This window comes from Eleutherodactylus coqui, chromosome 12, assembly GCF_035609145.1.
Source record: "Eleutherodactylus coqui strain aEleCoq1 chromosome 12, aEleCoq1.hap1, whole genome shotgun sequence".
NCBI lineage: Eukaryota > Metazoa > Chordata > Amphibia > Anura > Eleutherodactylidae > Eleutherodactylus > Eleutherodactylus coqui.
The window spans coordinates 101,243,353-101,270,367 of NC_089848.1; the positions used below are offsets into that span (position 1 = coordinate 101,243,353).

Below are 27,015 nucleotides of genomic sequence, written 5' to 3' on the forward strand. Positions count from 1 at the left end.
TCAAAACTTCCAATTAATTTTTAAAAGCAGCCCACATGCTGAAACACTAAATTAAAGAGTCTGCATTAACGAGGCATTGAAGGTTTACACTAAAAAAAAAAAAAAATCATTTGCACCTTTTTTTTTTTCCACTTTACCCAAGGCGCACAGACTGAACAGCCACAGATCTAATCACCGAGTATTATTTCATGTTCATAACTTTGCCAGGGACATTTTAACAAAAGTGTATCTGTTTTTCCTACTCCGCTCATCTCACAGTTTTGAAGAACAAAGCAAAAAAAATAAGCTTCACTTGAAAGGAAACGCGTCATCAGAAGATGATCTCTTGTGTAAATTGTATTTTTAAGAATTTTTATTTATTTATTTTTTTTTTTTTTTCTTATCTCCTATATTAAAAACAATGAATAAAATTCCTGCAGTTCTCTCACTGACCACTAGGACCGTACAAGACGCCGAACATTGTTCGGGGGATTTAAAGATCAAACAGCTACGATCAGCCGCATGGATTATCGGAGCTGTTGCCGCTAGGTGTCTGCTGTAATAAACAGCCGACACCTGCGCTGTATAAAGAGATATCGCCCAATGATCTCTCTTCATACATACCTCCGACGCTGCAGGACATAAATGGACATCCTATAGCAGGAAGGGGTTAAGGTATGTTCACAAAGCGGAAACTTGCCACAAAATCCTTATCAGATCCACTGTAAATCTGTGCCAGTAAACTGTCCTATTAAATCATAATGTCTTAAGTCAGACAGTGGATTGGAATGGGTTAAAGGGGTTTTCCGACGACTTAAAATTGCTTCACAACCACTCTGTCCTTTGTGCCTGCTGCCAACCAGGACATGGGGCTATTACAGCCAATCACTAGCTATAGACTATATAGACAGTGATTGGTTGCAGCAGTCACATATCCTGGTCAATAGGAACCAGAAAGGACAGAATGGTTGTGAAACTATTTTAAGTAGTTGGAAAACCCCTTTAAAGAGAATTGGTCACCACGTCTATGAGGTAGGCATAAGGTAGTGACAGGCACACTAGGAGCAGTGATATGTCAGTCTTATGTATCCATGAAGCAGTTTGTCAGGAGGGCTACAGGAAGTAGTCCTTAGTATTCATGAGCTGCAGGCCAGTCTCACCCTTCAACTACTTCACAGTAATAGGCAGACAACTATCAATCAGTGGCTGGTGAGTAGACAGAGAAACCCTGTAGCTCAACAATATAAATGACTACTTCCTGTAGTCCTCTGTGTCAGAAACTTAATTTTTTTCAGCAGTAGAACACAAACTACTTTGATCGCTGCAATCAGCAAGCCTGTCTCTAGCTTAATGGAAACCTGTAATCCACTATAAGTTATGGTGCTTCTAGTTTCGGTGATGTGGAGTGCTGTCTCTCTTCATACTCGCCCGATCCCCTGGTAAAGTCAGTATGCACATACTAGCCTGACTCTTCTCAGAAGGTTGTGCGCACATTCCTATAGAGCTGAATACGAACGCGCACTGTCTGCTGAGAAGAATCAAACCAGTATTTGCGTGCTGATTTTGCCGGAGACACCACAGGAACCGGGGATCGGTTGAGTGTGAAAAGAGGCTCCCTATTGCCTAAACAATGAGTACCATAACTTTAGTATATGGTGCTTATAGCTGATGACAGGTTCCTCTTTAACCCTTTCCAATCCACTGTCTGACGTCTGAAGACATACTGATTGAAGGCTGTACAGCTCCCATGTTGGAAGACGTCCGGCAGGGTATACTTACTGCATATTACTGGCTGCTCTGTTTTGGGGGGCTTCTCCAGCATGTCCCATACCGCAGTACTGGCTCTAGCCAGCAGATGGCGTCGCTGTATAACGGCAGAAAGAGAGAGCGCCCTAGGAAACCCTGAATCCAAAATTGGATTGCAAAGGGTTAAGCTGTCCTAAAGAGTGCAGCACAACGGTGGTGACAGACTCCCTTTTAAGTGGCAGCTATTGCATGCATCATGAATGTTCAGATGTTGGAAACACCAACCTACATACATTAGAAAGCTTACCCTTTTTTGTCCAACCTTAAGAGACACCACTGGATCTACTGCTCCACCCCACATACGATTAGCAGGCAGCATATAGCAGTAGCACTTCTGGATCTGAGTGGTCAGCAATTTCCAGAGAAATACTCTTTCCTACTTTATTAAAACGAGGAGATGCACAACCCCCCCCCCCCTTTTTTTTGTTTGAAAGTGGCTCAATCTGACAAAATGACCATTAAAGGCCACAATAAAATTTAAAGGGATAGAACGATCTGAGACCTTTATAGCATAGCAAGAGTATATGCCATTAAATCCTTATTTTGGTTAATATACACACACTTACAAATTTTGTCGATGTATAGTGAGGGTAGGGAGGTCTTACAGTTGTGTCCATACAGCTTTAAGGCTGGATTCACACAGGGCAGATTTGCACTGCGGCAAAACCGCTGCGTTTGCAGTGCAATGCAGCACAAATGAGATTTGCCAAAAAGCTGTTCTCACAGGACGGATTTTTTCTGCACAGCCGCAGTGCGGAAATGCAACTGCGTCGCGGTTTTAAAAGATGCAGCATGTTCATTCTTTGGTCTTTTCCGCAGCGCTTTTTTGTCCATAGACCTCTATGGACGCAGCCAAAACCGCCACAAAAAGTAAAAAAGCGCTGCGGAAAAAAAAACGCTTGCGGATTTTTCCGCACGAAAATCCACAAGCCCAAATTAACCTTTGAAGCGGTTTTGCCGAGGAAGCAGTTCTTCTGCGGCAAAACCGCGGCAAATTTGCCCTGTGTGAACCCAGCCTAAAGGGAAATGCTACTGATGACTTTTCCTCAGGATCAGTCATCAAAAGTTGATCAGCAGGATCCACCGCACGGGACCCCAGCTGATCATCTCACCAAACATCTGCTGTCAGTACTGCAATACATAGGGGTACAGAGCATAAGCTGCTGCTCTGACCCCAGTGTAGTGGCCTGAGCTTGTAAGTGCAGGCACAGCTCCCATTGATTTTAATGAAAACTGCGCCTGCAGTTACCAGCACCAGCAAAGTCGGAGCAGCAGCTTCCTCGGCAAACCCCTGTGTGCTGTGGCATTGACAGTAGTCAGCTGATTGGCCAGGGTCCTCAGCAGCGGACCCTAGTCGATCAACTATTGATGATCTATTGCCCGGGAAATCCCCTTTCAAGGGTAGACATGCCTGCTGTTTTCTTTGTATTCTGCTCCCAACCTTCAGAATTGCACTGCATGGTGAAGCAAGGCTGGTTGTCCTGTTCCTGAGTCTTGGTTACATTGGCTAACAGGCACAGCCTATGTGTATTCTACTACTGCTCTGCATGTTGCTGCCTTTTTTGTGTTGCGATTGCTGACATTTAAGAGACCTAACAGGATGTTTAATATTTCCAAATAAAGGCAGCAGAGAGCCCCAACGTAATGAGTATATCACATCTCGAATGAAAGGCTCCGTGAGAATGGAGCAGAAGTACGACCCTCAGATACACACTGGCAAAATGATTTCCCAAAATGTATGTCAGTTTACATTAAAGGGCTTGTGTGATTAAAGGAAAACATTTTTTTAAGGGCTGGGCAGGTGATTAAAAATACAAATGTTTATCTTTATTCGGGACCTAGCTGAGTGGCTCCTTCTGCCACAACCCTGTTCCCCACCGCAGACAGCTGCTAGAAGAGATGTACTGCTTCAGCCAATCACAGACCGCAATGTCATTGCCCCGAACTCCTGGCATCATGGTAGCCAGGGTGTAAGCGCTGATGGTGAGGGACAGGCCAGTGGGAGCTGCTCAGCTGGGCCCAGGGGGGTCAAAGGCAGTTGAGTATGCGGTATTTTTTTTTACATTTTATCGACTGCCTAGCCATTAAAACTTTTTTTTTTTACTTTTAATCACATCAATCCCATTAGTTACAAAAAATCACAGAGGTGAGGGAAAAAACAAAGACATTATTCACAGAAAAAAAAAGCCAAAAATACAATACCTGAAGGTCTGCAAAGCAGACACAGTCGCCATAGGCACGATCGCCATAAGGCAGGCACAATCGCCATAGGCACGATCGCCATAGGCACGATCGCCGTAGGGCAGGCGCAATGGCCGTAAGCCCTGGAGATATGCAGTCAGCCAGACAATAATGTGGAGGAGCAGCTTGTTCCTGGCAGGCTAATACGCAGTCACCCACTCAACCCAGCCCAGATTGGGGAGGAGCGACTGCATATACTAATAGCCTGCACATGTGAACGATACCAAAGATGTCAGCCATAGATGGGTGGTGACCCACCATACAGGATATCAACCCTGGCTGATATGACAGCGGGTTGCCCTGTATCTCTAAAGTGGGCCACACTGGCTGACATCTTGGGCTCCCCCACCAACTAGCAAACTGCATACAAAAGTACTAATGCTCCTCCACTTTATTGTCTGGCTGACTGCATATCTCCAGGGCTTACGGCCATTGCGCCTGCCCTACGGCGATTGTGCCTGCCTTATGGCGATCGTGCCTATGGCGACCGTGTCTGCTTTGCAGATCTTCAGGTACTGTATTTTTGGCTTTTTTTTTTTTTCTGTGAACATTAGTTACAAAAGAAGTGATACTGTTGAAAACGGAAGTTTGCACTTTAAAGGGAAACTGTCACTCCCCCCCCCCCCCCCCCCCCCCCAGCAACGTAAACTAAGTATTTTTCATACTCAACCAATTAATCGGTGTTTCTCCACTGCAAAGTTGGAGCGCATCACGAAAATCAGACTCTCTTCAAAAAGAGTCCCATGCGTGCACTCTCCTAAACAAGTGTATACAAGAGTCAGATTTTCCTGCCGTACCCCTCCTTCAGAGCGGGACACCAAGGGATCGGGTGAGCATAAAATAAATACGTCACTCGCCTCCGTGTCACCTCCCCTAACAGCACCATAACTTAGTTTAGAGTGCTGTGGGACTTCACATAGAAGTCACTAGTTATGAAGCTGGTCCCGCTGACGTGCAGGCATGGCAGGTCCTCTTTAAGTTGCCCCATTACTGAGGCAAAACCAGTTCTACTTCTTGGTTCCATTTGATTTCTAAATTGAGACAAACTAAATAGAAATGGTCGTTCTATTTCACTATTCAACCCCTCTAGATATCAAGATAAAAGCGGACTAAACCGCTTCTAGTTTCAATTAAATATCAGCGCTAATTGTCCTGTTAAATTGACACCCGACCAGTCCGCCATTACAGCCATCATATGGCTTTCCACACAGGTGACCAAAGCTCCTTAGGAAGGTTGGCTCATCTAGATAACCCGACCTCCTATGAAAGCTGCAGGTCTGTTGAACCCCCAGAAACCATGTAAGGGTATGTTCACACATGGCGGAAGATCCACATCGAAAAATGTGTCAAAATCCACCCTATTGGTGTGTATTTTGATGTGCATCCGCAGCAGGCTTCACCGTTGCATTTGAATGGTGATTGTAAGGCACCTTATGTTATGACTACATATGGAGTTGATGTTTAGAACAAAGCGAAAGCAGAGGTGCAACCCCTTTGGCAGCTTTGATAGTGGACATGCCACCATTTTTCCTAGTCCTGTAAGGCCTAGCTGCGTAAACCTAACCTATGACTTATTTATGTAGAAATATATTCCTTTCCCCTACTTCTAGCTGTTTTCAGGCAGCTTTGTATATTGCAAAGTAGACCTGGTTGGTACTGCTGGTTGAATCCTATTGAAGCGAATGGGACTCTGCGCAACAGACAGAGCTGTCTGAAAACAGCTGGAAGTGGGACAACACATTTTAAGCAGAGTTGTTATTAATGGCTCTAGAATTACTGGGTGGTCCTTCGGTGGGAGGAGTGATGGGGACAGTATCCGGTGCCAGGCTATCAGGACTTGACTGGATAATGACCCTAAATTAGGTGTGCATGGATTTCTCTTGTGGACATAGAGGAAAACTTGCAGATTGGTGGGGTTCTCACCTCTGACCCGCACTGATCCCAAGAACGGGGGTTCGGATTCCTTCATCCTCCTCACTATGGGCTTACTGTACTCCCCGCAGTGAGGAGAATGAAGGGAGTGACTGTTGCATAAGCTCACTACTGCTCCATTATCAAAGGGACTCTGGAGATGACCGAGCGGTGAACGCTTGGGTATTTTGGTCAACCCCACTGAAATGAAGGGAGTGCCGACTTCGTATGCTTGGCCATTCGCTGTGAAGTCACTGCAGGTAGGAGAAGAATCCCCACTATGATGAGAAGAGTGGGACACAGGACCCCTGCTCTGAGGACTGGTGGTGGTCTCGGCAATGAGACCCTCACCGATCGGCACATTATCCCTTGTTCTGTTCCCCTTTCACTTTCCCACAGTATTCTAGGTGTAGAAGTAGTAACAGTAAGCAGACCTCACATGCGGCTGACTACGGGGGATAAGCATTCGCGCGTGACCCTAACCTAGACGGTGCTACTACAGCAGACCCTTCTTTCTGCCCTTCTGCTATGTCTTTTAAAAGCTCTGTAGTCCGAGAGCGTCTTTCAGGCTGACCTGAACAAATTGGGCAATCTGCCTGCGTTGTCCAGACCTGATTAGGATTAAAGGAACCAGTCACCTTGAACGCGCGGTCCGATCATTGAGCCACAAAGTAGACGAGCAGTTTAATATATAGCTAATTTTAATCATTGGTACTCCTGCTCATTCTGCGCTTTAGGACTCCTGCAGACATTTGACCGGAGAAAATGAACACATTTCAGCTGGTTGGTTCTCATTTCCTTTTTTCGCACATGTGAAACAAAACGTAGCATGCTTTATTTTTGCGCACGATTGCTTACTAAGGATCCCCATAGAAGTCTATGGGAGGTGTACAAACGTGCAACATACTGCACAATTCCGTGAAAAAACTACGTATGAAACTTATTAGGCTGAATAGCCTTTTAAATCATGGGGGGGGGGGGGGGGGGGGGGCGTGACCATGGGACTAAGTTCCTGCATGTGTGAAAAGTTCAGTAAAAAACACCTGCGCAAATCTACCTCGTTTGTAAAGCAAACAAGTTGCACTGAAGCATGTGCAAATGTAAATACGTCTGTGCAACTAGTTTGCACTACGAATGAGGTAGATTTGTATAGGCGCTTTTTACTGTACTTCTTGCATTCTGCGTTGGGAAGTATCCCTTTAGGGTGAATTTACACTGGCGCTTTTATCATGCAGGTTTTGTGCATTGTGAAAATAGAACCCATTATTTTACATGGATCTGTTCACACAAACGATACTGCAAGGGAGAAAAATTGCTGTCTCAAAAGCATATCATTGCTCCAAGTTTCTCAGAGCAATATCCTGCTCACCTTGTGTAAATGCAACCTTAGAACCACTTACTGGACTCCTATTAGTGATTAACAGTCTTCCCTGAAGGACCTTTTCTGGAACGATAACTGTCAATCACTGGCTAGGACCGCCCACTGGACTCCTATTAGTGGTTGACAGTCTTCCCTGAAGGACCTTTTCTAGGGCGATAGCGGTCAATCACTGGCTAGGACCGCCCAATAGAATCTTAAGCCCAGATTGAGCAGAAATAAAAACATTACAACTGCTATAAACCTTTTCCCACTAAACTATATATCCATCAACTTGGCTCCTCCTACTCAATAATATGCAAATCGGACACAATGAGCAATACAAGATACAATAAACGGTAGACTTGGTGTGCTCAATGGTTGATCTCATGACTTACACTATATATAATAGGTTATCAATGTCCAACTGGTTGGGTCCATCGCTCGGGACCCCCACCGATCAGCTTGAAGCAGTTGGCGCACTCAATTCAAAAAGTTGCGACGTTTTTACACAAACGGCTTGAACCACAATGTGTCACTTTTGTGTGCTGGTTTTCCCACATAAATTCCTCCTTAATATGTAATGCAGCCGCTCAGCGCAGAATGCGAGTAGTGTAGGTTCACTGCGATAATGCCGATTTACAGAAGATCTGTTTCTGTATGTTCGCCATCTACGGCCTCGCAGGCTGCGTGATGTCATTGCGCTGCGGATCGCTGTTTCTCGTATTTTTAATACAAACATTTTGGTTTCCAGAATATAAAATTTTAAGTGTCTCGGTCTCCTTGACCGATCCGTGATTCCTTGTATTACATCTGGAATGTTCTAATCTTCGTGTTGCGGCTGTCGTCTTCTCTACATTCCAAGCATTGCTTTTTCATGAGAACAGCCGCTTTTGGCTAAAGCAGATTTGATCAAATATAGACAAGTGTTTTGCAAACAGAAAGCATGAAATTTACCGCTGCATCAACATAAGTGAACTTGTATAAGAACTGGGAGTTTGTTTACTGAGGAGCCACTGCTTAAAGGGGAATCCCAGTAATTCTAACCTCATACATGATCTGTAGCGATACCGGTAGTACGATTATGATTCATACGGTTGGTTCTCACTCACACGGGCATTTGTAAAATACACCATACATGGCAAACATGGATATACATATGTATTTGCTGCATATATTAAATCTCCATAGCCTATAGTGGCGCACATTAAGCATCAAAATAGCACATTGTGAGGAGATGAGATGGTGCTTAGCTCCGCCCTGTCCCGCCCCCCCCCCCCCCCCCCTATTGCAAAGAGCGAGCAAGGAGGAGAGCAGAGGTGAGTCTGCGAGGGGGAGGGAGGGGAAAGCGGCGATGACATGGTGACCTCGGCGTATATGCACCAGGGCCCATGCCGTGTGAATGGGCGCACAAACGTAAGATTTGTGCGCCCGTTCACGAGCTTCTACGCCCCAGATGGTAGCGTATATTGGCTGGCCGTGAAAACGCTGGCCGATATACACATGGGAATAAGCCCTAAGGGTATGTTCACACAGTGCGGTTTCGTGCGGATCTGCATGTGTGAAGGCACCCTTAAAAAATAGTCCCGCAACCACACAACCCCTTTAAGGGTGCATCCAAGCATTGCAGATTTGCACCAAAATACGTCCTGCTGATCCTGTGCTGCAGCTCATCAGTCTCTGTGGTGGAACAGATATCACCTGACTGCTGCAGCCAAACAGAGGCTTCAACGACCAGGTTCCGGTTTCCTGGCATCAGGGCTTAGATGCTGAGAGCTATACTGCACCTGATCCGTGGCCTCTGATTGGCTGCAGTGCTCAGGTGGTATCTGTTCCACAATAGAGAGGGGGAGTATGGCAGGGCTGAAGCACAGGCTCTCCGAGACAGAGGATGGATAAGTACCAACAAGGCTTTTGTTGTTTTAACACATTTGAGCCTATACTTTAAAAATAAATATATAAATATAAAATATAGCAACTGGACAAAACCCCTTTACCTAATTGATGGCCCAAGCTAAGGATGGTGGAAACAAAAAAATTATATATCAACGTATAGATAGATTGAGGTTCAGAACAGGCCATCAATAAAAGAACCGTGAGGGTCCATAGTTCAGGAGCCGCGCTGATCTGCTGTTCGCCAAGTTGTTGCACTCATCCAGAGCTAACGTGTGTCGGAGGTACAGAGCGACGTTTTCTTTGCTTGCAATATCAAGTCAGGCCACTGCAAAGTTCCCATTAAAGTGAGTGGATGAGCCTGCAGTACTCAGGATGGGCGCTATGAAAAGTATTGCTTTGAGTACAAATAAGATGTAAATATTGGACCGCCCACAGCGCTTGCACCCATCACACACCTGATCACCATAGATCCCAGGCGGCTGAATCCACTAACAACTTATTGATAGCCTCTCTTGACAATATCCCAACAATTTTCTAACAAATGAGTTTACGCATAAGCGCTGCAATCAATGGATATTAAATCAATTGATGGGAAGAGGGACTCATTGGGTGACTGGCATCCACACCACCCGTCTAAGGGGGGGCCTTATATCCAATGCACTGTCTACAAGAGGCACAGAGGGAGTGTCAAGGAGGAGAACCCACAGGATGAAGACCTCTGTTGCATAAACACAACAAAATAATAAAATCCCTGCTCTCCTAGGGAATGGATAGTTAGCAATGTGAGTGATATATGCATTTACTTTGTAGAGGAGTTGTGTTCCAGTTAGCACTCCAAGTAGGTCCTTAGTAGTCCAGGGGACTCTTCAGTCTCCCTCACACAGGTGTTTACTGCGATTTCAGCAGCGCTGGCAGGCAATATGCCTGCGTGTTGGCTGCGTATTCAGCACAGCTGATAATGCAGCCAAGGAAGGTGGAAAAAGAAATTAGATGCTCACCTAGTAGACGCCGTCCGACATCGCTGTAGGCTTCCAGGCTCTTGTCTGTGCCTGCAGAGCATCTCTTACTGGTGACCGGGTTTCAAGACCACTCCTCCAGGAAAGATTGCTCTGATTGGCTGAGCCGTGAGCCATTCATTCATTAAATGGCCGTGATTGGTGCTGGATTAGCCAATCAGAGCAATCTCTTGCTGGAGACGGGGTCTTCAAACCCCATCACTAGCAAAAGATCCTCTGGCAAATGCCCGGAGCCCCGGAAAGCAACATCGGTAAGTAAATTTGGCAGTGCAGCTGACGCTGCGTTTAGTGCTACCCAAAACGCAGCACCAAGTTGTGCAGTGTTTTCAGCAGCGCTGCTGACGCTGCCCATTCATTTCAATGGGCAACGCAGGCTGAAAACAGCCAAAGATAGACCATGCATTGCTGTCAAAGCGTAGCGTTGAAGACGCTTGTGTGAACAGTCCCATTGAAATGATTGGTAGTGTTGTACAGCATTTACCACAGCGCTGAAAAGACGGCGCCAAAAGCTGTAAAAAAAAATAAAAATGTCTGTGTAAGGGAGGCCTTGGGGAACTCCAATTCTTTTTATTGAGGGATGACAGAAAAATTCATGCAGACATAGTATGGACAGGTATAAACTGCAACGCGTTTCGAAGGTGTGTATAGCATAGCCTTCTTTATCTAGCATGGTAGGCAGACCCAGGCGCCATTGTGTGGCATCTGTTATTAAATGGTGGAGGACTGATGATGTCACAGAGGGAGCACTTTCCTTTTGTGAACCACTTACATACTGAAATCAACGTTGATCACTGCAGGCAAGGGGTTAACTGTGGGGTTCGGTGTTCTCACCGATCACCGCTGTGGATGATGCAGGCTCAGCTTCTGGGCCTGCACCAATCATAGGTTGTAAATGTCCACCCATTCCCGGAAACTCCTTCCTACCCAGTGGGTACATTTACACACTGGGTAGGAATCGGTTAAGGGGTTCTTCCAATAAGACGCAGCCTTCTCTGAAGAAAGCTGCCTGGACTTGTAACAGGGTAAGTTGTAGCAAGCAACAGCATTCCTCCAATGATGACCATATAATAAATATAAAGCCACTTCTTGCTAAAGGTGAGGCACCAATGTTGCAATAGAAATATGCCGCCTCTTTTACAGGGGTGATGCTTGTAGGGAAGGAACAAGACAACAAAAGCTCTCATTGGCTAACGTTGTAAATGATTTACCAGGGACTGTATAAACAAATCTCATTCTTTACAAGAATTCACTCATAAAGAGATATATGTATTCTAGCAAAAACTGGACATGTTGATTTAGTGTCTCTTAAAGGCCATAGGATCACTTTTATAAGCTGTTGTAAACCTTTGAGAACTTTACAGTCTCACTAGTAAACACTAATCCTCTGCACATAAATCACTAACTTTTCAAACAACTTGTGCCTGTGATACCATAACTGCTATTTATTACCCAAAATGATGTTTTGGGGCTGAAAAATCAGTCTAAAGTTCTGGCCACTGGAAGCTATGTTCCTGAGACAGCAGGATGTAGAACAGGGAGTGCAGGAAGGGGATGAGTCCTTGTGCTCATTGAAGTCTATGGGAGCCGAAGGGAGGGTGGAGGTGGGACAAAAGGAAAAACCCACAATAGTCATGCTTAGAGGTAACGGTGAGGGATTTACTGCTATTTATTCTCACCTTCACTGTTCAGTTCTGCCGTACACTGGCCTACATGATGTGTATCTGCTGATTTTTCTTTAAAAAGCCAGATCTGCAGTTTTGGGCCCCATTTCTGGTCTTTAATTATAGCCACCGTAATTTTCACCTAACTTTCAAATGCACACTGTGTATCGGTAGACCGAGCTACTTCATGCTGCGTTCTGATTGGCCAGCATTGCTCAAGTCATGACTGCTAGGCATTCGGTGAGCAGGTGTAGTGCATTGTTAGTCCAACCAATGCAGTAGTCAGAAGAATATGGTGGCCATCTGGGAAGACTGAATACGAGACCAGAAATTGCAGAGTCCAGTGCACAATGGTGGAGAGGACAGATGACAGGTAATATAACTCGCCCCTCTGGTTCCTATGTTAAATTGTCCCCGGACCAGAGGATTACTTCAAAGGGAACCCTACTGATCAGCTGATTGACGGCTTTGTGGAGCTCCAACAACCAAGGATATCAGACCGCTTTTTAAAGTATTCAAAACTTTTTTTCTTACTTTTTATATTTCAAATTAAAAAAAAATATATAAAAATACCTCACCGCTCCTCTGCCGCCCCAACCTGATGCTTCCTGGAATCCCCTGCTGGTTACTGTACTTCCTGGTTCCCATTGATATGGACATGTGACTGCTGCAAGCCAATCATTGGCTGTCTTGGCCCTAGTTGGCATGGACATGTGACCACAGCAGCCAATCAGTGGCTGTAGCAGGTCACCCACGTAGTTGGTGATTGACTGCAGCAGTCATGTATTCATGTCCACAAGGGCCAGGCAATAGAGATCTGCAGGGGATCCAAGCAAGCAGAGTATTACTATTTATATCATTTTAAAGCATTCAGAGCATTTGTTAAGACATGTGAAGTAGCTGAACATCCCCTTTAATGACTTTTATGTTGTAATGGCTGCATTGGCAAATCATTCTATATCTCTTATGGCGGTTTGTTTCTTAATGCGTTTTATAAAGAGCAGCAGATAGCAATCCATTTCAGTCTGGCATTCTCGATGCAGTCTGTTCTCATCAGTACAAATATCATAGATATGTCGGAGCGTTAGGTGAATGCCAATTTTGCTGTTCCCGTTGCCTTCTTCTCGGCCCCGTGCCAGTGATTCTTCTTATTCTTCAACTTCCTTGACAAATGATTCTCCTCTTCTCCCTACGTCTATCTCCGTGCCTGTGCTCAGGACTACATTGACATTAGTATAAACTCCGGAAGGGGCCTAACATATTCAGATGAAAGCCTTGGGATGTCCTTGGACACCTGGCTTGTTCTGGCGTTAGTCGTATCAGTGTAAATGCAGTTTTCGCAAGCAAGTACATGCTGTATGAATACTGATCTGCCAGGGTACGCTCCTAATCAGGAGAACATTGTGTTCTGCATGATGCATCCACAACTATTTGTCTGTTTTATAAGTGCTAGAAATGGAAATCGGTGTTGGGATCCTGAAGCTCTTCTGTTCATGTCGCCTTTGTTATCTTGGTACTCTAATCCGTGACTTGTGTTAGATGACAATACTAAGTGGCTGTAATATGTTTACTGTCTGGTAATGCAAATGTATTTAGATGCATTAAATATGATATCCCATCTATTGTGTATAAGCTGCAATTTTAAACTTTGGAGAGGCATCAATGTAGAGCACGCTATTGCTAACCATTTTCGTAGCCGGTTAATCCTTGCATATGATGTGCCGACAATAGCCGAATGTAACTGCAGTCATTTTTTTTTCTATCTTCCTTAGAGCTTTCGTTCACAAATTTCATATTTCCGCTTCTACTGTATGGTATGCCAATTGCTGTTGAACCATCTGATGGCCAGTTCCACTGCCCAGTTTGCCAAGCTCTTTCCCCTCCATGCCTCACTGGATGTAGTTTGACATCGCTTTACTTTCGACTTCGTCACATGCGCAGTGATTAGAGATGAGTGAGTATACGCGCTAAGGCACATTACTCGAGCGAGTATCTCCCCGCTCGTCTCTAAAGATTCGGGGGCCGGTGGCAGGTGAGTTGCGGCGGGGAGTGGTGGGGGGGGGGGGGGGAGAGGGAGAGAGAGATCTCCCCTCCGTTCCTCCCCGCTCTCCCCCCTCCACTCCCCCCCCCCCCCCCCGAATCTTTAGAGACGAGCGGGGAGATACTCGGCTAAGGCACTACTCGCTCGAGTAATGTGCCTTAGCGAGTATACGCTCTCATCTCTAGCAGTGATATGTTAGTCTCTCCCTAACCTTAATGACATCACTTGTATGCACCAAACCTAGCGTTCCTGAATGACTGTACCACAGTACCGCACTTTCTGGCTTTGGTGCATATGTGTGATGTTAAGGCAATGGTCTTTAAGGAACTCGTAATAATGTCAATAAACCGCAGGAGAGCCATGGTTGGGCATGAGGTGAGAGCCTAGACCAGTTGAGCAGTAGAAACTCTCATCGGAGAGTTCGATCACGATTAGCATACTTGAGTGGGATGTGCAAAAGTATGGCTGTTTTTGAAAATGAAAGGGCCGAGGGAGTTAAAGGTTTGCATCTGCATGTGTAAGAAACATATGTAACTATTGTGCGTAGTGTTGCATAAACCAAAACAGTGGAACCCTGTTTCACGTAGAACGTTCCTAAAAGTTCGGTTTGGTGCTAACTCGAACGCCGGGCAATTTATCTTGGCCAAACCCACTGTAATGCTTCTTTTTTGCTGTTTTTCTTATTAACTTTGCCTTAAATACATCTCAAACTAACTTGGATACACTCCTAGGTGATCTAAGAGTGTTATACAGGGCACTTTATAGGTCTTGGACAGGGTATTGGTGAAGATTCAGTTTGAACTAATTCGGACTGAACCAAACGTTTTTGTTTTTTTAAAGATTTTTACTTCATTGGTTTTCTTCGCTATGTTTAACCCCTTAATGACACGGCCTATTTTGGCGTTGAGGATCAAGCGATTTTTAGCATTTTTCCATCTCCTTTTTTCAAAAGCCATAATGTTTTTTATTTTTCCGTTGACGCGGCCATATAAGGGCTTGTTTTTTGCGTGGCGAGCTGTAGTTTTTATCTGCGCCACTTTTAAGTACATAGGCTATATTGTAAAACTTTTATTATTTTTTTTTTATAATAACAGGGAGAGAAAACGCATCAATTCTGCCATAGATTTTTTTTTTTACAGTGTTAATCATGCAGCATAAATGACATACTAAATTTTTTCTGCGGGTCAGTACGATTACAACGATACCAAAATGCTTATATTTTTTTAGGTTTTTACACTTTTTTGCAATAAAACCCCCCTTATTTTTTGGAAATCTTTTTTTTTTTCTCTATAGCTGCATTCAAAGTCCTGTAACTTTTATTTTTCTATGTATGGAGCTCTATGAGGGCTTATTTTTTGCGAGACAAGCTGTAGTTTTTGTTGGTTCCATTTTGGGGAATGTACGGCGTTTTTGATCACTTTTTTATTGCATTTTTTGGGAGGCAAAATGCTAAAAATTAGCTTTTTGCCTCTGTTTTTTAGCGGTTTTTGTTACGCTTTTTGCCGTACAAAATAAAAAGCATGTTCAACGTTTTGTACACGTCGTTACGGACGCGTCAATACCCAATATGTGGGGTTTTAATTTTTTTACCTTTTTTTATGCTAATATTAGAAAAAGCATAAAAAAAGGGGTTTTTTTTTTACATTTTTTTAAACATTTTTCTTTTTTTTACATTTTTCTTTTCTTTTTTTTACACAATTTGAGTCCCTCTGAGGGACTTGCAGCACTGTGCCTATGATCGCTGTCATAAGGCATGGCAGAGCTACTGCTCTGCCATGCCTTATTGCTTATACAGCGATCATAGGCATTGGCAATACAGGACGCCAGTGTCTTGCGTCCTGTTGCCATGGTGACAGGCTGGGCTCTCGCGATGACATCGCGAGAGCCGACCAGAGACACAGAGGGAGCGCGCTCCCTCTGTAAACTCTTTCCCGGCCGCGATCTACTTGGATCATGGCAGGGAAGGGGTTAACAGCGGGGGGCGCATCTCCGATGTCCCCCCGCTGTTGCAGCGGGACGCCAGCTGTGACTGACAGCCGGCTCCCGCTGCGGGATAGCGCGGGATCATATGTGATCTCGCGCTATCCCCAGGACGTACGGGTACGTCCTGTTGCGGGAAGTACTAGGCTCCCAGGACGTACCGGTACGTCCTGTGGCGGGAAGGGGTTAAGACTCCTTTATGAGAACAATGGTGTAAAACTTACCGTCTGTTTTGCCTAGATAGATGGATATATTATCTTTTTAAACTTGTTTGTTTTAAGTCCTCCTTCTAATGAAAAAACGGCAAAACACAACACAATGGTCAAGCAAAGATGATGTTGAATTTCTTACAATAATCTCTGGCACCAATGAAAATAGATAAGAAATACGTTATAAGGAATAGTACGTTAAACACTAGGATCGCCCCCCAGGTAGGTGGCACTAGTTGGCACCACACAAAGATCCGGTAAATCCAAATATGTATTTTACAGATCTTCATTTAATTCACCTTGGTTGGCAGTGATTTCTACAACAGGTGAATAATAGAGATGAGCAAACGTACTCGGTAAGGGCGATTTCGCAATCGAGCACCGTGATTTTCGAGTACTTCACTACTCGGGTGAAAAGTACTCGGCGGCGCTGTGGGGCGGGGGGTTGCAGAGGGGAGTGGGAGGTAGCAGCGGGGAACAGGGGAGAGCCCTCTCTCTCTCTCCCTCTCCCCCCAATCCCCGCTGCAACCCCCTGCTCACCCACAGCGCACCCGAGTACTTTTCACCCGAGTAGTGAAGTACTCGAAAATTGCGGTGCTCGATTGCGAAATCGCCCTTACCGAGTACGTTCGCTCATCTCTAGTGAGTAACCATCTATATCAATCATATAAAAGTAAGGAAGGTGCTCGGCTCCTAGGTGCTTAAACCCTTAGTAAAAATTCTGTTAGCGCAAATACGCTCTTAGATATACTGTGGGTGCCATATTAGATATGGTTGGTATGAGCTTGGAGAAGCCAATGAATAGCACGCCATTATCGTGTGTGAACCCAAGGACCTCTGCTTTAATTTGGACAGGAAAGGGCTTATATTGTAACTCAAACAAAAGAAGGTGTGACAGTCAAATACATTACAACATATTGTGTGCTGATGGGTCATTCTCATGGGGCGTGTTCATGAGGTGATTTTAGACAGAAAGAGGTAAGCAGATTAGCGGACATGCTCAGTAGGGTTTTGCCATATGACAGAGTTAACACTTGGTTCAAACTGGTTTTAGTGCAAAGAATGAGCAGTTTCTGTTGACTCAATTGTTCTAATGCCAGTCTTTGTGTGCTCTTGTCCTTTGAAGACTCTTGGTGTCTTGTGCTGATAATAATCCAGTTTATCCTGTTTATGTAAACAGTACATTGCTCTCTCATTGTGTATGGGGGATGCTTGCTGACATAGAAACTTGAACCATAACGGCTAGGATCGTTATGATAATGCATTGCAGGACTTCTGAACTGTAATGTCTTATCACTTACAAAAGTGATCGTAAGCAATGGCAAGTTAGGACACCAGGATCTGGCAGAAATCTGAAAACATCAGACGGAAGGCGCTCCCTCTGTGAACCGTTTACATGCCATAATCTACGTAGATTGCGGCATGTAGGAGTTATCAGCGAGGATTTCTGTTCTTATGTATCCCCGCTGTTGCAGCGGAAGGTTGGATATCAGTCTATCAGCTCCCGCTGCAGGATGGCGCTGGGCTCTGATTCTGATCCAGCAACATCCATAGGACTTAAATTTACCTCCTGGTGCGTTATGTACCACCCTAGCAGTACGTAAACTTACATATGCCATTAAGGGGTTAACTGGATTCTCTTGCTACCAAAAAATTGCTTCACAGAGACTTTGTACTCCCTGGTTGCTGCTGACGCCCCGTGTCGCTTAATCTCTCAATAGGAGAAAAGAGCGTTTCTGACCCCTGTCCCAGGCCTCTCACTAGCAAAAGCCAGACTCCTACTGTACACTGATGATGGGCAATATCCCGGAAACAGCTGTATGTACATGGGGTCTGGCTTTGCTTTTGATTCCCAGTCATTGTAACAAGACTTGTATAAAAAGTCCCACTTTGACTCGAAGGAATGCTGCCTTTCAATAGGTGGCACTGTGGAGGATTTATTCCATCTCCCTTATTTGCATATTACCCAGAGGAGCGTGCGTGGCCATGTGAGTCTCCTCACTTAGTTTATAGTATATAGTTGCTCTCCCTAAGGAGAAAAGAGCGTTTCTGACGCTTAATCTCTCGAAACCTAGAAATGCTCTTCATATCGGTCAGGAAAAGTGTTCCCAATAAATAGTTCCAAACAGTTCTTCTTCACGGCTCAGGGTGTTTTGGGGAGCAAATAAGATTTCCCCTTCCTCAGGAGAAAATTCTTCACACATGCAAAGTATATGGGAGTGATTTAATTCACATAACCTCTGTGTGTTTTACTGGGAAGAATATTCAGTAAAATGCTTTTAAATTCACCATTAATGGGGTTCTCCTATGAGAATTAAAGAGAAGTTGTCACATCAGTGGGGCAGGTTGCATAGGTTGAATGCATATCTGTATATTCCCGCTGACTGTAATGGATCAGTGTGCATTCTGTTTCAAATAAAATGCACATGCATGAAAATGGGAGGTGAGAATAAGCTCTAAGACTAGGGGCATGGTGGTAGAATCCATGCCCACCCACAGTGGCCAGCGTGCGTGCTATTTTGCAGCAAAATTGTTTGGCTGTTGGCTATTAGTGGTGGATGGGGTTTGATCTCATGTAGTGCTAGACCTTCTCCTTAGGCTTAATCATAACCCTTTTTGAAGGCAATTGAAATCCTTTTTGTAAAAATCCCAAAAAGTTTCTGTTATATCCTAAAGTAGCCGGCGGAGAGTTTTAGTGTTGCAATGGTTGGAACGCCACAGGTGGGAAACGCTGGTCTACAGCAATGTGAGAGCCGTGAATGAATGCGAGTTGATACCGCAACGTGGTACTCTGTAGAGCACTTGGAGGAAATTCACTGCTTGGCTATCACAACAGCGCACACTACAAAGCCATACACTATAAAGAGTGGTTCTTTATAGAAGAACGGCCCGGGAAAAGCCATAGCTTAAAAAAATAGTGAAAGAAAATTTTTGGAGATCTCCAAACAGCAAGTGGCCTACTCCCCGACACCTGGAAGAAGGTCCTTTGGTCAGCTAAGACTAAAACTGAACATTTTGGCCATCATGGGAAATGCTATGCGTACCGCAAACCCAAACTTTTCTATCATTCCCTAAGAACTCCATCCCCACAGTGAAGAACGTTGGGGCATCAGGCTGTAGGGATGGAAAATTGGCCAAGTTCGCAAAGATGGTTGGCAGTAACTATAGGGCAATTCTGGAGGAAAACCCATTACACTTGCCAGAGAAGTAAGGCTGGGGCGGTACTTTACCTTCCAGCCAAAGCTACACTAAACAGGTCTAAGGAGAAACATGAAAATGGCTTGCAATAGTCTAGTCAAAGCCCAGATATAAGTCCCATGGAGAATCTATGACACGACATGAAGATTGCTCTGCACCAACACAACCATCTAATCGGAAGGAATTGGGGCAGTTTTGCCTGGAGGAATAGGCAAAAATTGAAGTGAGTAGATGTGCTGAGCTAATAGAGACCTACTCCGAGAGACTTGCCGGTAATTGCAGCAATCAGCGGCTCCACAAGGGATCGACTTTCAGTGGATGAATACTTGTACACGCTAAAGTTCCCTAGTTTTTTTTTCTTAATTGTTTGGATTACAGTAAAAGTAATTGGCATCTTCAAAAAGGTCGGCATGTTGTGTAAATCAATAATTCCACCCCCAAAAAAAGAAAAGAAAAAGGTTATTGTGCAACAAAACAGGAAAAACACCAAAAGGGGGTGTATACTTTTGCAAGGCACTGTATATAAGAGCATCATGTTTTACGAAAAGATTTCATAGGATTAAAGTTGATGGACTCGGACTGAAGACCGGATAATAACCGTGAAAGAAAATATTTACAAAGCCAATGTGTGCAAATAAAGGGGTTAAACACCTGCGTGGGCGTCTTCTCTCTCATCCTCTCTGCTGGCGCTTGCTGTAATTGTAGAGTCTGTCTTCATGTTTCTATGGCAACCAAGAATCGGAATCCCAAAGACCTAGAACCTAAAGATAGACGCACGTAAAGATCAAGAAACTCTATAAATGTTAATGCTCAGTTTACTCTAATCGCTCTAAACGTATGACTGTAATTGGATGTGCCGCCATGATTAGTAGGATTTGGGCACCATGTCCTGGAGGGCTGTCATGTTGTCTGAAACACACAGAGCATTGTGGTTCTCCATGATGAAATCTATGGCGTATCATGCTGCATCATAATGACTCTTGCATCTACTCACCTTTTAAGATGCCGAGATGTCTTGTGGTTTTACTAGTCACGTCTTACACGCCCTTCCTGTTAATCACCAGACCCCTTTTGAGGAGAATTATAGTAGCTTCTGAAAGCCAGTGTATCATATATGTTGGTTTATCCAACTGGCACATATGTACAGTTCCTGTAGAGAGACATGAAGTGTTCTCGTGTGACGGAGATATTCTCTACTAGATGCAATGCTTATATCAAATCGGAGACCTATGGATATATAGTTGGGGCTCTTATGAGTTCATACAACTTGGAGGTGGTACAGGGCCAGAATGCATTCATATGCAGGAGCCTTAAAGGGAATGTGTCATCAGAAAATTAACTCTTGTATCCAATTCCAAAAATAGTTGGGATGCTGTGTAAAATGTAAAAAATGTACAAAGAAAAAAAAAAGAATGCAATGATTTGGAATTCTCATCTAACCATATTTTATTCAAAGTACGACATAAAACACATATCAAGGAGGAGGAAAGGGAGACCTTTTTTCCATTTCATTTTTTAACTAACTCCTTTTAGATATTGACACATCTCAAAGTTTGGTCAAGGACATTTCTACTATTGTGTAGCATCTCCTCTTTATAAAACCGTTTGTAAACATCTGGGAGGTGAGGAGACCAATTGTTGGGGTTTTGGGAAAGCGTTGTTGTCTCAATCCCGTCTGATGTAGGATTCTAGCTGCTCAACACTTCCGGGCCGTCTTTGTCGGATTGTTTCTGTTTTCATAATGCGCCAAATGTTTTCTATTGGTGGACGGTCTGGACTGCAGCCAGCCGATTCAGCACCCGGACCCTACTTCTGTGAAGCCGTGCTGTTGTGATGGATGCAGTATGTGGTTTAGCATTGTGTTGCTGAAATATGCAAGGTCTTCCCTGAAAGAAATGGATGGGAGTATATGTTCTAAAACCCCAATATACTGTTCAGCATTCATAGTGCCTTTCAAGATGTGTAAGCTGCCCCTGCCATAGGCACTAATGGAACGCCATGCACCAGAGATGCAGGCTTTTGAACTGCGTGCTAATAAGCTGGATGGTCCCTCTCTTGAGTCGGCAGGACACGGCCACTGTGGTGTCCAAAAAGAATTTCAAGTTTTGATCCGTCTGACTACAGAACAGTTTTCCATTTTTGCCTCGGTCTATTATAAATGAGCTTTGGCCCAGAGAAGACACCGGCATTTCAGGATTGTGTTATGTGGCTTCTTTGTATGATGCAGCTTTAAATTGCATTTGTGGGTTGCACAGCGAACTGTGTTCGTGGACAGTGATTTCTGGAAGTATCCTGAGCCCATGCAGTGATTTGCATTACAGAAACATGTCCGTTTTAATGCAGTGCCGCCTGAGGGCCCGTAGATCTCGAGCATCCAATATCGATCGTATTATGTACTGTAAATAGTAGAATATTCAAAGTCTTTACAATTTTATAGTAAGGAACATTTTTCTAAAATTCTTCCACATCCATGGATGGAAACCGTTTCTAGACGCAGTTTTTCACAGATTAGTGAACTTTTGACCATCTCTGCTTCTTTAACATGTTCATTTTTAAACACAGTCATATGAAAATTGACCCTCCAGCTGTTTTTTGCTAGGACCACTTACGTTTACAGCTTTTGATAACCCTGTCTCAACTTTTTTGAAAAACCCCCTCCAGCAAGAGGGGATTCGATGGACGGAAACAATGAAAGGGGTCAGAGGAGGATGTTGGGAATCATTTGACAGGCTCTGCACAGTTAAGCAGATTTTAGCCAAATGCAATGCTGGTGCTCCAACTAACCTATCCAAACGCACAACACTGTTGAGCAAAAGAGCGCAAAAATTGTATCACTGAGCAGTGAAGAAAGCAATGTCTCCTGGTCAGATGAATCCAGATTTCTGTTGCACCGTGCTGATGGGAGGTCAGAATTTAACACAAGCAGCATGAATGGATGACCCCTTCCTGTCAGCTGGTCAGAACATGTCAGCACTTCCATCTAATCTGTGGCAACTGCAAGAACCTTCCTGTCCGCAGGGGCCGGTATTCCTACAGAACGATTTTATCACCCAGTGGAATGTACACCGCAATGAATTGCTGCAGTTCGGAAGGCGAAAGGAGCTACAAAGCGTTACTAGATGGGGGTCATAATGTGCTCATTTAATGCATACAGTTTGAACTCCGATCTTATTCAAGGAGTGTGAAATGTTACTCTGCTGAGAAATGAGAATATTCTTGCACAAGCTCCACTGAATTTTGTTACGTAACTTCCTTGACCCCCGGGGCATTGCTTCGAACACTTTTTACATGTCATGGGTTATTTTCTTACACATGCAGACTAAATATGAAGTTTAGCAGAATAAGTGAAACATGTTTCATCGTGCTTGTCGTTTAATAATTCATGAGATTTATATAATCTTGTATAATGAGCCACAAATGCAAAGAGCAGTATGACAGTAATTGGGTAATTAGTTTTATTGCAAGTTCTCAGAAATTGTATCTTCAACATTAAAGGGGTTGTGCCAGAACAGCTGATCACCCCAGGTCCCGCTCTCAGCAACGAGCTGATTCCGCCAGGGAAAGCTGCGGCCAGCTACACATTCCCACTGCAGGGAAAATATATATGAGGAGGGCCATTCACAGAAGGTCTGTCGGAATGGGAGCCGCTTTTACTGAGAGGCTCTGCATTCTGGGTCATAGAGAGGGGTTCCCAAGCAGTTCTATGATGTTTGGAAATATAAACAGGGGGTGCCATCTTGGCACAGCCTTATAGATTATACAGTGTGAAAGTGACTCACTATTCCAGTGTCATAGGTAGAGATCTAATTATAAACAAAAAGCATAGGACTCTGGCGCAACCTGGTGGCAGATGGTAACTGAGAAGAAACGTAGAGTCAAAGGTATAAAATTAACCAAAGATGCTTTATTAGGGGCCAAGGAAAGCCCTTGGCCACTAAGATTGTCTCTACTGATGACCTATGGTCTACATTCCCTCACATTACCTGGACCACGATTGCTGAACATATGAAATATTCACCTAGCTGTCTGAGGAAGGGGTCTATGAATCTCGAAACATGGAACTTGCTGGTTTTATATAATTAAAGCATCTTTAGTTCACCTTTTATACCTTTTTTGACTCTACATTTCTCCTTGACATATGCCACCATGTTACGTCCGACTCCTAGCTTTTTAGACCTCTACCTATACTATCTGACACTAATTTAGCAATTCGACCAGCGTAGTAGACTGGCAGCACCTTCCCACCAGCAGCTCTCTTAATACCGACACGTCACATCACTGTCTCCACTAGGTGTTTCCTTTTTCCATTGTTCTGACCAGGCTCCTTTCTTTTCTTTGATGTCAACTATTCCAGTAGATGCCGTTTTTTGAAAGCCATTCTTTCAGTATGCAAAGCTTCCATACTTGACTTTTCTTCAGTACGAGCAGACTGATCTATAGTCTCGAGCCTTGCTTCTCAGTTTCTCTTGGACACAATGGCGCTGGAGCTGGTCGCCTGCTGTTATAGCCCATCCGTGCTAAGAAAAGCGAGTTGCAGATTCAGACTCGGAGCGCCCACATTGTATTAGGCTGTGATTAGCTTGACTGCAACTCCTGTTGGTCAGAACGAGTCCTGAGGATGATGGGCGGTTTCTGTCCACAGGATCCCCTCTTGCTGGATCCTTGATCACACCATTCTTAGTCTACTCTCCATACCGTTACATTAGAGACTCCCATAAAGTTGGCCGTGACATCCTGGCCGTGACATCCTGGCCCTGACCCGACCTCATTGGAATCACTCAGACCGCTGGATTTCACCCATCTAATGTAGATTCTCACTGAAACTGATCCACGAAAAACCTGTCACATGATTTTATGTTGCACTTTAGTCACGTGAAATGGCCGGGAGCTCTAATAAAGGAGCCATTCGGTGCTAGAACAGTGATTTACATTTTCATTTGTACATAATATCGCCTCATTAGCCAACAATGGAAATCATATGAGAAGCTTTAATTACTAATCTCATTTAAATTGCCACTTTGAGGACACTGTAAGGTTGCGGTGAAGATCTTTACATATTGGTTTCCTGCTGCCGTCCGCGTTATAAAGCAACATTTAGATGTGGTCTCTAGCTTTTACCATTCTCTCTCTTCTATTTTTTTGTCTCCCTCTAGGTGTAGCTGATGAACTGGCGCTTGCAGAAGAATGTAGACGCCGGGGACAGAACGCTTTGCCGTCGAGCAGTAGGACTTCCAGACCTCACAGACCGGCTGGCCTTTCAAGGCATGGTCACAGCTACATAAGTGACGAGGAGGAGGACGATAGGCTCCGAGGCTCAAACCTCATTGGGGATTCTCACCTTTATTCTTCAGGTGTGCAAAGAGAGAATAGGGAGGGGGTTACCGATGATGACGTGTACATCAGCCAGTCAAGTAAATGTACAACACTGCCGGAGGAAAAACACAAACGTTGCTGCATGCTGCTGTAATAAAACAGGTTTCCATGTCTACAAACAATAAGACTAAATATGTGGGTGTTCAAACCATCATAATCAAACATATGTTCAAGTGTTTTTGCAGAAGTATTGCTCCCGCTTATCTGCAGTGTTTGCTTAAAGGAAACCCGTCACGAGCATTTGCCATAATTCGCCAATAATAGTTTATGTAAAGAGTTTACGATCCAACTAGGCAATCCGCTTTCTCAATCCCTAAACCTGGCTGATGGTTGACAGCTCTGGCACTCTATGGCCTTTCTATTATTGCCCAAAACCTCGAACCTGTGTGTTCAGTCCTCCATTGGGTAGTACGTCATCTCACGGAGATAGGCATACGTTATCTGAAGGAGCCCCAGTCAATACCTGAACTCTTCCCCCCCCCCCCCCCCCCGTAGGTCTAATGAGTAGAGTTGAGTCCGCTGGGTGTTTTTTCTCATGAGAAGAGTCCAGCGTTCTCCTCAGTGTCACAGCTAATCACACCTCCTGTGGCTTGATTGACACTGGGCCCGCTTCCGGAGAAAACTAGTACCTTCACGTACAGTGCTCCATTGGGCGCGTGATCATAATGGTGGTCAAATTTTCTCTCTGGTTTCACAGTGGTGCTGAACATCATTTGGGGTAGGGCAATGAAATTGCATTTCTCTGGTGCATGTGCCGTCCCAGCATGAGGCCAGAGAGGAGCTGGTGCAACAATTTGGATTACGCAACTGGTAGAGGACTGAACATGCATGTGGGGAGTTTCATCGGGAAGCAGGCTGGGTGTCAATCAAGCTAGAGGCAGTCTAGTTAGCTTGTGACTATAAAGAGAACACCCAACGGATTGAACCCTGCTCACTAAATGGAACCTGCCACCTCCATACAGCACCATAAACCATAAAAGTTGTGGTGGTGTCAGGAGAGGTGACAGGTCTATGGGAGAGAACCTCTGTTCATTAGCTGCTACCTGGGCTGCTGTCAGTGTACAGAAAGTAGGAAGCTGACAGCTTTGTACATGCTGCAGCGGCCATGTCGGCACCGCTTGTAAGCACCGCTTCCGTTGAATTCCATGCAGTACCAACCCAGGCCACAGCAACATGGTCAGAACTGTCTGCCTCTGACTGTGTACACACTGGTGGTGGGCCAGATATCAACTGATCGCTGTGGTTTGTGAGTGGCAGACCACTGTTGCACAACTATTGATGACCTATCCTGGGAATGTTGTTAATAGTTCAGACCTGGAAAACCCCTTAACATGCAGACCAGGAAAAGTTTGGGGACAGGCTTGTTACTGGACCTCTTTCACACATGGTATGGCATTTGGAGGTGCATGGTTTGTAATATACTTCTAGACTTAATATTTGGTGTGGGGGTAAAATTTTTGTGACAGATTCCCTTTTAAGGAATGTTTACAATCCACTTGTAATTACTTGGAGTACGCCAAATGTAATTTTATAGATACACTAGCTTTACTTCTAACAGTCACATCCCTTGTGCAGAAATGTAAGTAGTCATGTGCTGCCTTCCTGTAGTTACCATATAAAAGAGCTTACTGCTATTGTTGACTTCAGTATATGCTCTGGGCTCCCCCTAGTGGTGGCTCCAGGCAGGCAGAATGTTTTCTTTTAATCCAATGTCTATATTGGGGGATTTGGAGCTATGTATAAAGACAGCTCTGACTGCTGTAAAGATATACAAAGAAATTACTCTTCACAGGAAATATTCAGGCATTACTAAATATTTTATGATTTATGGCAAAATGGTATTTAATAAATGCTGTTGTACCACAGCAAGTAGTCCACAGACTGCACGCTGTGGGCTGCATAAGACCGTCAGTGAGAATTTCTATGGTTCGTGGCTCATTGCATTCAGGTATCTCCATCTCTATAAAGTAGATTCATGAATCTGTTTTCTTAATGGGAATATTGCTATTTAAAGGGGTTGTGCCAATTACACTGCCCCTGTTCACATACACTGTATGGGTCTACGAACGTCCTAGAGCTGGTTCTCCCACTCGGAGAGAACCAGAAGTCTTTGACATTGTCGCCGCTAAGTGGAATTTGCATGTTCTTCTTCCAGCCAGCTTTAATATGTTCTTTGTTGATAGAAGTTAATCCTAAACCCCTTCTTAGCCCTGCACGGTTCAGTGTAATCCTCTCTATTGCTTAGGATGGTTCTTGCTATGCGGCTGTAACAAAGCCTTAAAGAAGGTCACTAACAGTATAAGAAGCGCCATTCTTAGTCCGCAGCAGCAAGTAATGCTTAAGGCTG

At 44.4% G+C, this 27,015-nt stretch overlaps 1 protein-coding gene across 1 annotated transcript in view; it reads left to right on the forward strand.

The window, feature by feature from the left end:
• Positions 1–27,015, forward strand: part of DNAJB6 (DnaJ heat shock protein family (Hsp40) member B6) — a 99,222-nt gene that overhangs the window by 66,448 nt on the left and 5,759 nt on the right. Inside the window, exon 9 of the mRNA XM_066585226.1 lies at positions 24,449–24,646. Within this exon, the coding sequence (XP_066441323.1) occupies positions 24,449–24,646 (198 nt within the window). The remainder of the gene's footprint in view (positions 1–24,448; positions 24,647–27,015) is intronic.